General features: G+C 42.2%; 1 protein-coding gene across 1 annotated transcript in view; it reads left to right on the top strand.

Moving 5' to 3' along the window:
* Positions 1–361: 361 nt before the first annotated feature.
* The window catches only part of SH3BP5 (SH3 domain binding protein 5), a 56,008-nt gene continuing 45,453 nt past the window's right edge, over positions 362–10,916 (top strand). The window contains exons 1-2 of the mRNA XM_050892679.1: positions 362–442; positions 2,574–2,636. Of these exons, the coding sequence (XP_050748636.1) occupies positions 362–442; positions 2,574–2,636 (144 nt within the window). The remainder of the gene's footprint in view (positions 443–2,573; positions 2,637–10,916) is intronic.

Raw genomic sequence — 10,916 nt, 5'->3', positions numbered from 1 at the left:
GAAACTACTCATTTTGGTTTCATGCACTGCAGTTGCGTGCACTTGGTCCGCCCGGCGGGGAGGATGGCGGGGCGAGCACCGAGCACGGCAAAACACAAGCATTAACACAAAAAAAAAAAGGGGCGGGGGGGAGGGGGGGGGAAGGAGGGCTTAAAAAAAAAAAGGAAACCCCGCAATTTTGTGCTCGTTTCCTCCTTGCGGTGCGAATGCACAAAGAGACGGGGGGCGCTGTGGGGAGGGAGGGGTTCCCCCCGGAGGCGGGGCCGGGCGGGGGCCGGGCCGGGCCGGGGTGGCCGCGGCGGCGGAGCCGGAGCCGGTAGCGGCGGAGCGGGAGGCGCCGGGAGCAGTGGCCGCCGCCGCCATGGAGCCGGGGGGCAGGCGCGGCCGTGCCGCCGAGGAAGGCCCGCGCCCCGAGGAGGAGGAAGTGGACCCCCGCATCCAGGTGAGGGCCGCCGCGCCTTGCCTGCCTCTCCGGTGGGGGGGGGGGGCTTAATTTTAAAATTTATTTTAATATGCATATAATAATTGTTATAATGATTGCTTTCCCCCCCTCCCCCCCTTATTTTTGCTTTTTAATGCATATTTACGTACGTACACACATACATACATACATACATATATATATATATATAGTTGCCTGTGCCGGGCGGCGGTGCAGAGCAGCCCCGGGTGTCTCGGCGCCCGCCGGGTGCGGGGGGAAGCGGCCCCGGGGCGCCCCAGCCCTTTGTTACCCCGCGGCCCCGGGCAGCGCTCTGCGCCGGGCTCCGTTGGGCGTCCTTCCTTCTCCCGCTGAAATCCCCCTCCCCTTTTATTTTTGACCATGACAGGGTGACCTTGCTCGTGAAACAGGGTTGATGCTCAGAAATTCGTGAATGGGGGAAAACATAGATTTTTTTTTTTTTAAATTATTATTATTATTTTTATTTGTTTAAAAAAGGAGCTTTAGTGGAAGATGTTTTTTTCTGTCTATGAATGCCTTCTGAAATGCTTTTTATTCTTGCATGGTTTCTATACAAAGCTTTTCTCCCCAAAATCACGTCTTGAGCAATTGCCTGGTGCAAACTTCAGCACGCTGTGGTCCCTGAAATGAAATGTATTTTTAGGTCTCTGCAGATTTATGGCTTTTGCCTCCAGCGTTGCTGGGACCATTTGTCATGAGTGAATATAAGCATGTGTGTACATTGCTGAGAGGATGGATCCTTGGCATAGGGCCCTCCTTGCTGTAATTGTCATTCTTTTCTCCATCGTGAGCATTTCTTTTCCAGGGCTGAGCAGAGCAATTGCAAAATTCACAAAACATGGTTACACAGAGCGAGGCCCTCAGCCAAAAGCTAGCCTGTTATTGCCCTGATTTTGAGAAGCTGAGCTCCGTTAGTGCCTATTGATCTAATTTTGGCCTTAGCTTCTTCAGCTTGCAACATGTTTCCACATACCTGATTTGCACGTTATTGGTGGAACTCTTTTTGTTGAGTTTTCTGTTTGGTTTTAAAAACAGGCTGCTGTGTCTGCCTCTGTGAGAGCCGCAATGTTCTTAGCCTTACAGTAAAAGGCAATTGGGTAATTTCTGTATGAATGTCTGTTTCAGAAAACATGGATATGCAAATATGTATCTTCCAAATCCTAGGAGCTGGAAATTAAATCTGACCTCTGAGGATGAGAGAACTAAACTGTTGCAATTAATTCCTTTCTGATTGTAACCAGAGTCGTTCTTGTAATCTAGTGGGAAATCGCGCAAGTGACAATCAATTTACAGCGTTCGGTTTATACAGCGGAACAGTGTAAGGCGGATTCTGTTACACTGGTTGAAAATTAAATAACATTTGAGTTAGAGAACACTCCTGTTGAAATCGTAGGATCTTACATGGAGTAACATGTTGCTCGAATAAAGAAGGCTATTGGAGTCTGCTCCTGAGGGTTGCTTTTTGTGGTAAGAAAGTCATTAAGAATGAGCTTTGTTTTTACAGTAACTTCATTCATGCCAACACCACCTTTAGTAAATATTTATTCAAGGGATTTAACACCTCTGTTTTTGCTGTTAAGAGATCAAAATGTTGGCACGAAAGCAGAAAGTAAACATAATCGTATGTCCCATTGACTGGTTGTGTTCTAAAATGGTTTGCCAAAAGCGAGAGTAAAATGCCTCTGGTGCTGCAAGACATGTTTCTTATCAATGCTGTGCTTTCACTGTATGTCTCCTGTGATAGTACTAACTTTATGCTAATCCTTTTGGGGGGTGTGTGTGTATCTCACTGGAAACTAGCAGATACTGACTATATTGATTAACAAGACAGAACTTACTGTACCTTATGTTTATTTTTAATAGTGAGGAATAAGCCATCACAGGAAATGTACTGCCTTAAAATAGAACTATAGAGCTTCTCTGATTATTTTTCTTGTAAGCAGCAAAATAGAAGACCAGTGGCAAAGTTATTCTAAATGTCTCAAGGTTTCCTCTTTTCACTGAATTTGTAAGCCTTGTGAGCTTTCAGTGGGGATGCTGAATGAGCGTTCTCAGACACCTTTTTTCCCCTGATTTCTTAATATGCGTTTGACTTTTCTTTCTTTCTTTCTAGGGGGAGCTGGAAAAACTAAATCAATCTACAGATGATATCAATCGGAGAGAGACGGAGCTGGAGGTATAGAATTCATCCTTGCATTTTCCTTTTTGTGCATGTTGGATTTTGTGAGCAACAGAACAGTATTTTTAAGTAGGTTCCCTCCTGAATTGTGCCATCCTGAATGGTAATTTGGCAGCAAGAGTCTGGTGATGATTTTTTAAAGGTGTGAATTGAGCTAACAGCTGGAACAGAAAGGGAGAAGGTAGAGGGATGCTGACAGTGTAAAAAAATCTATGTGGAGAACCCCGCACCCCCTCCCGCCAAACCCTATTTTTAGGTTTTGAAACTAAACTTAGGCAAGTTCTGTTTTTACAAGTCACTCTTTTGGGTTTGTGTTCTTGTGATTACAGAAAGTGAAAGTTTATTTGGTTAAGCATCTTTGCCATACAATTACCTGCCAGGATCTCCTCCTTGGTGACTTTTTTTTTAGCTTGTTAGTTTTGCCTTTTTTGTCATTACTTTCTGAGTAAGGAAAGTAATGAAGGAAAATTGAAGGAGTTGAAGGAAAAGACTTCCTAGTTGGAAAAAGAGGTTTTCTTAGACACTTAAAAATCTAATAGTTCTGAAGAAATTGTTTCTAAGGCCCCAAATTTGAGCTTCAGCTATTTGGTAGTTGTTCTGGAAGGCTCAGCATTATTGCTCTAATAACAAATCAAAACAAACTGTCCTACTTGTGTGTCTAAATTTTCTTTTGTTAACTGCAAAACAAAGAAGATAAAGCCAGTGGAACTGCAAGATGAATATGCTGCTAAAGGAAAACTGGCATAAAATGCTACTTTACATCCTAAACAATTTTGATAACATTACAATGTTTTGAATACTGTATCAAAACATGCTGAGATTGCAGTGATGAACATACTCTGAAAGTACATCTATAGATTTCGGTTCTGCATCTTCAAAATGTCAAAGTCTGTGTTTGATATTCTCCCCCGCCCCCCCCCCCCCCCCCCCTTGTATGCGTGTTTCCATGAGATGGGTACCTGGAGCATGGGATGGTTGCCGGTAGTATTTTAAAATATTGGAGTATCCACTGTATGCACCAAACAGATTATAGGGTTATGAACTTCTTTGGAAACAAAGCAGCCTTGTCACGTGGCTATTTTCTTCTCCCTACTTGTTTGCATTTTCTGTGCTTTGTGGCATGTACATCATGAATTTATTGGCAAATAAACTTAGTGGAATGGGGGACTATTTGTTATGCAAAATTAAAATGTATTTCAGCTGTGAAAACTGTTCAGTGTCACTAACTTGATTTAAATTTTATGAGTGAACTTTAAAAATCAGTATGCTAGTCTGCAACAGTACCAATTAAATGGACTTCAGGACTCTTTATATACATGTATTAAAAAAAAATCATTATATATATCTTTTCAGTCTCCTTATTTCATGCTGAGGTACTGAAATTGAAAGATGGTGCTATGGATAGTTGCCTGGATTTCATTAATCTTGTCATAACCTTGCACTGAGGACATATTATGAAGCAAATAGAATAGTAATAATAATGCAGATGCATACTCATGAAATAAGTCCCAATGACTCAAGATGGGATTTTACTGCTTGATTAAAATTATTCATGTGTTCAAGTGGTTGCAGAGCCTGGAGATTTGTACCTACTCTGTGTGTGACACATGCTGAGCTCTAAAGGCTGAAAGGCTCCTGGACATATCATTGTAAATAAAAGAGCAGTGTTTCCACATTAGCTTTATCTTACATTGTTGCTCACTTAGTCTAAGAAATACTAGGTGTCAGATAGTGCAGAGAATAATTATATGATGCTTTCTACCTCTGTCATTAAAAGTTTACTGCGGATCTGTCTGTAGTACTTACTATAAGCAGTGTTTGATGGAATTAGGTTGAAATATCATCAACAGTATGCTTTCATTAATGTTTCCTCTTTGCTTTTCATCCGAAAATCTTACTGAATTGAAGCCGGTTTGTGCTATCATGCAACTGCATAATTTTTAATCCACAAAGATTTTCATTACTTTTGATCTGCTTAAATTTTGAGGACAAATGCAGTTGGATGATGTAAGCAAGGCTTAATTTATATACATGTTGATAAATGTATTTTAAATGGACTTATAACCTTTCTAGAGAAAAGATATTAAAAAAAAACAAACCCACAATGCTTGTGGTTAGAAGAAAATCCCTGCATTCATACTCTGGACAAGAAAAGAAAGCTTTGCCAAGCAGCCTTATAGGATAAATTCAGAGTTGAGGAGGGGGAGTTTAGAACTGGGATCATTCTGCTTCAAAGACTTCCAAAATCCTTGAATGCTGCTGAAAACGTGGGCTTCTGGAAGAGCCATGCTGCGTTTGCCTTTGAAGATTTGCTATTTTGGCTGTTATTAGCTGCTTTGGGTCCCTCTCGCTACCCCTTCCTAGTTTGTGGTGTTGCTGCTGTTGCACGGTATTTCATTAGAAGAAAGGTGTGGGTTTTTTTAATCAGACAATGGAGATATATTTATCCTATTCTTCTATTATTATTTTCTTCATCTTTTCAATATCCGATCGTAGTTGACTTTAACGGGAACATAGACAGTATCATTAGGCTATTTACAGGACAAGATGCTGATTGCCAGCTTCCTGTAGCATTACTTTGTGGTCCATACGTTCCCACTGGCGTGTTTTCCCAGAATAATCTGGAAAAGCAATGGAAGCATTTGAGTAGAAGGTATATTTCTTTGAAGGAAGTTCAGAAAAAGACACCCATGTGTTTGTGACTTGATGTACTCTCTGATAAGCAGGAAGAGTAACCTTGTGGCATCTAAGTACTGCCAGTCTGTTCTGGACTTCCTGTGGCTTTGCACGAGTCGCTCTAAATGGGACTGCTGTCTGTCTCCAGTTGCATTAACTGGGGAAAAAAGGCTGTAGATGTTAAATGCTTCTAAAGCTCATGCTTTTGTTCTCGCTGTGCCTCAGGTCTACATCTGCAAAATGGAAGTAAAAATGCTGCTTTACCTGATGGAAATGTTATGGGGCTGAAATCAGTAGAGGCTTCTAGGATTTTGAGACTACACTTTCTTGGTGTAGCAGCAGACATGTCCGTGTTTGAATGATGTGGAAAATATTGGCATTTGCTGCTCACAGAGGTGATAAAATGGGGAATTCCTTTTTAAGTTGATCAGCCTGCCTTTTTTTTTTTTTTAAAAAGTTCTGCACCCAAACTACATATGAGAGGGGTGGATTCACATGCGTGGCATGACTTGAACAGATACGTTGTAGTTGGCTACATCTATTCTTTTACTTGATATAATTACTCATTTTTTGCTCTTTTGACCTATCCTATTAAACCCTGGGGAAATATCCTGACCTGGTGATGCCTAGAGCCTGTTTGGGAGTTGCGGAGCTGCTAAAGGGCACTGAGTGGCTGGTAGTTATATGTTGTGTTAATGTATTGCCTGTTAATGAATCTTTGATTAGGCTTGATTTAAAATCCATAATGCTGCTCATACTAAGTGCAACACTGAGCGTTACTGACACAGCAAAAGGATGATAAGGGTCCTCCGAGGGATTTAACACTTGGCTTCGCTAACGTCCCTGTTTGTTTGAAGCGTCTGTGAAGAAGTGGGGGAAACATCTTGCAGTGGAGATACAAGTATGTTTTGGCCAAATGCAAGTTAGAGCAGCACCTTGCTATTTGAGCTTTTTTCCTGTTTCTTGGAAATGCATCTCCATCTGAACTCACATCAGCAGTTGCAAATGTACTTAATAAATGTGCATGACTCATCTGTCCAGCTAACTCACACATGTCTTTGGCTCCTGAAAGTACAATTCAGATGTAACAAATTCACCCAGGGACCCTCTGGCAGCATTGTGGGGAGGGGAAATACAGCACATACCATTAAAATTACCACTGGAATCCCAGCTATCCCAAATGTTGTTTTTGTCAGAGTTTTTGTGTTGCTGGAGCTATGAGCTTGCCAATGTTTGTTAAGAGGAGATGACTACACATGAAAATGAGAGCTGAACAGTGCTGCTTTCAGCAATGCTTGTTTTAAGTAGGGCCTGGTTAGGATCCTTCTTGTATGCTTGCCTAAATCCTCTAGTCCTGATCTGCAAGACTCTGTGTTACTTTTAGTCCTGGATTTATCCAAAAGGTCACCCTGGGTTGGTGGATAGAGTCAAAGGAAAGGGGTGTGTCAGCTGTGGTGCTCTTTCACTTGTGAGCCTTGTCAGCATTTGAACCCCTCTCAGAAGGGGAAGGGCTATTTTATTTAGAGTTGTTCTCCTTACTTCCTCACTAAACTACTTGGGTTTGGGGTAAAGCTCAAGCTTTTGACCCTGTCACACACAAGAATTTTAAGTAGACTTTTTAAAAAAAATCTTCAATCTTTCAAGTTAAGTAGACTTTTTAAAAAAAATCCTCAGTCTTTCAAGTTTTAGAAAAATGGCCTGTCAGTGGCAGGAATCTCATTCTGAGCACGCCTGCTTGGCCTGGGGAAACATCTATCTGTAGAAACATCCGCCGCCTTATCAGCATCCCTGTGCAGCATTTTCCAGTGTCCATAAAAGAGTACACAGATAAGGGAGAAACAGCTCACTGGCTGGTGTTCTTGCTGGTTTTTGGAGTGCGATATACATGCGTGATGGATTTGTCTAGCACTAGCAGGACAAATCTTTCTGTGTCTCTTTATAATCTGCTTGTTTCCATAGGAAATGGCTCCTGTGTGTGGATGGCTTGTTGTTTTGTCTTCTGCTTTCATCCATGGATGAGTAAGGAAAGGTTCCTTCCTCTGCTATGGCTCTGGAAAGATTTTGTCGCCCGAGTGAGTCAAAGGGCTTTACTTGATTCACGTTCTTGAAGCAGAGATGGGTTTCTAGCCTAAGGGAGGGAGGAAGGGTTAGGCAGAGAAATCTTGTTTTGGAAGGAGCACCCAGTGCCTTCCCCTGCCTGCTTTCCTCTCCCTTGTTTTAAGAGGACTAAAAATACCAGTGTGTTTGTAGTCTCAGTCTGTAACTGTCTGCAAGCAGGAGGTTAGAGCAACTTCCAAATACCAATTTTTATTGTTCTTAGATGGCAAATCAGTAGCTGCGTGGAAAAAAAGGCTTTTCCCCATGCTTAAAAATTGAGGTATTACTTAACCCCTTCCTTGCGCTTTGTTTTTAAGGTTTGGGTAGTCAGTCTGGTTTGCTTGAACTGCTCAGGCACCAAATAGATGTTAAAAATGTCGTTAACCTGTTCGATGCTCTGAGGTAGATTTCTGAGCACATGCGTGTGCATCTATCTGGTGTGTACGTAATTGGGAAGCCTACCTGCTTTCACACTTGGACGTTGTTGATACTGATGCTATTTTAACTTGGAAATGAGCTTTTGCAGCTGCTAGGTCTCAGTAGCAGAGGAAGGCAGGTATGGATACTGCCTGCCTCTTGGAAATAGATGAAGCCTACCTCTCAGTCAGCAATTTAATTTCCCATGCACTTCCCAGGCTGGTTTAATGGGTTGTCGGAGGTTCTGCACACCAAATTGTCAGAAAGGTCATAGGACAACCTTTGTAAATTAAATTTAGATGTGCTTAGTACTAAGATGCTTCATACCTGGTTGATGTGTTAAGTTCGCTTTAAAAAGAAAATTGTTTGAAAATACACGCTTCATTTGATGGGCAAAAATAGTTATTTGCCTGTCATCTGGCATCTAACAGCAGCTCATCACCATCACTCATGAGAAAGGAAAACAAGTATACTTTATTCTCCAACAGATGCAGTGTAAGTGTAAAATTGTATTTTAGTTTCTTTCCACATTTGAGGGTGGATCTCAAATGCTGCTGTCATTAAGTGTGGTCCCTCTTTTGGTGCAGCAGCAGATAGCTGCCCAACAGCAAGTTACTGGAAACAAAGTGTGCTTTTAATAATGAACTATTGCAGCAAAAGCATATATGGGGTAGAAGTCTGACTTGTTCCCTAGAACTGTGCTTGTGAAATCTATCATTTGGGAGAAAAGTGCTAAGGATTTCCAGGAAGAAAGTTGATCAGAGTAGAGCTTTTGCAGACGTAGAACAAGATGTTGAAAAGTAAACTGCAGCTGTTCACGTGATGCACTAAGTGCTATGCCTGCTAGAGCACGTGTATGACAAACACCTAGGTAGTGAGGGACTAGCTTTTAAGACTATAACTTAAGTGAGAAGTTTTGACTGCTACTTTTTTTTTTTTGCACTTTGTGACACGCATTGAGGGTAAAGTGCCTTAATTGGCTTTTGTTCAGCTTTAAAAACCTTTATCATCATCTCATGTGAGCAAATAGGAGGGAGAAAACGTTGGAAATGTTAGCCAGTCAGCTTTCATATCACCTTTCTGTTTGCAAAATCAGTAACAAGGTGTTCTTAAAAATTATCACAGAAGATTATGAGTGAGTAGAGGGGAAAACATGCTTTTGAAATGTTGTCTGGGTGTTTGAGATGTCTTTTGTCAGTTGCATTGCTTCTGTTACAGTTTATCTGGTCTGTGTATGTATTCAGTGCAGTGATGAGAAAAACAAACCCATGTGTTTTTTTTTCCAAAAAAAAAACCCAACCCAGAAATGGTGAGAGTGACTCACAGGGTTTGTACCTAAGGCTGCATGCTTGCTTTTGTCAATAACTACTGTTTCTGCTGGGAAGGCATCATCTTTCAAGGAACTGAAATATAGAGACTAGGAATTGAGGACTGTGCTAGAAAAATTGCATGGCATATGCTGCACTGTCTTGGTTTTGCTCATGGCAGCAAGTTGCAGGAATTTTCATCTTTTCCTTTCTCTGTTACCCATTTGTGCTAGGTAAAGGTCTGAATGAAGCAAGAGTTTGGCAGTTAAATAGTAACACTTGTAGGGAGGCACATCACACCAGAGGATTTGATAAGTAAGTTGAAGGTGGTGTGGTTGTCTTCCTAATACAGATGTAAGGCTTCTCTCATGCAGGGGACCATGGATGAACTGCACTGCAGTGCTGTTCCTGAGCCTCTAAGTTTTTGATTGAGTGTTCTTACAGAAAACACCATTAAGAGGATTTATAGCTTTGAACCACTTCACATGTGGGTCGAAGTGTCTCACTGAGAGTAACACAGGAAGCCAGACATAGAGCAGGGAATTAAATTGATTCTCAAGTTATTGCCTTGACCACAGGCCCATCCTTCCTGTGAACCACAGATGCGCTTTTCATGTCACGTAAGTAGCAAGTGCACCAAGCCCAGTGCTCCTGGTGCAATTGCCTTGGTGCTTCTGACCTCCCCAGTTTCACATGAAGAGTAAAAATAGCTGGTGCACCTGTATTTCTTATTTAAACTTCCCCAGGGGCACCTGCCGGGGGAATTTTGCGCTGTCCCAAGGGTGGTGACTTTTACAGATGCTCTGCCAGCGCATGGCAGGGCTGACACACTGAGCCGATGCACTGAGTGCGGCTGCGTGTTTGCAGGATGGAGCTGTGCCCCTGCTCACGGGAGGTGTTGCCATAGCTCCCAGATAGGAGCTGTGGTCACTGAGACCATGAGAGCTGAATTGGTTTGGACTGAGGGGGCTGATGGTGTGAATGCACTGGGTTGCTGCAGGAGCACACATAGTGTAGATATACAGTGTAGGATGATTTGCTTTTGTAGTGTAGTTGGGGCTAGTGGAGAGTAAAAGTGGTGCGTGTAGTGCAGGAGCGGGCATGGGTTTGGCATTACACCTTCTCAGAGACCTCAGCATCTTGTTGCTGTGTCCAAAGGGGATGGCTGGAAACCTTTGGTAGGGGGACTGATCCCAGCAGAGTACAACCATCCGCTTATTCTCTCATGCAGAAGATGGTGGAGCCTGCAGGCTTGTGTTCGTGACAGTCAGGAGCCTCAGAATAAATGACATTTAAAATAAGTCATGCGATAGATGACACGGGATAAAGTTCTAGGGTGTTTTGGTTTTCGTTACTGTTCTTCACTGGAAAAAATGAGGATGGTCAGACCCAAATAAAGCCTCAAAATATGAAGCAGGCATCTTTTGGGGACAATGATAAACTGGAAGTTCACACCAGTATATTCTTCAGCTCAAGCTCCCTATTCTGTGGAACTAGCTACTGTGTCAAGTGGGGCCGTGCTCATGGATAAACGTGTGCTTAACCATTTGCAAGGCCTATGCCTCGGGTGCCAGTTACAGGATTAGTTACAGTTTAGTAATTTGTATGTTCTTCATCTGAGTTGGTGGGAGATTAATGTGTACAGAAGTTGCTGTTAGTTTGGCTGCTCTGTCCTTGGTGGTTTTTGGTTTGTTTTTTTCTTTTTTTTAAACTCCGGGTGGAGACTAGTCCTCTTTTTCCTGTTGGATAAGAGTGTACGTAATTATCACAGGAATAAATT

This window comes from Gymnogyps californianus, chromosome 2 (assembly GCF_018139145.2).
Source record: "Gymnogyps californianus isolate 813 chromosome 2, ASM1813914v2, whole genome shotgun sequence".
Lineage (NCBI taxonomy): Eukaryota > Metazoa > Chordata > Aves > Accipitriformes > Cathartidae > Gymnogyps > Gymnogyps californianus.
The sequence above is the reverse complement of the archived record's forward strand: the minus strand, read 5'-3'. Positions and strand labels throughout refer to the sequence as shown.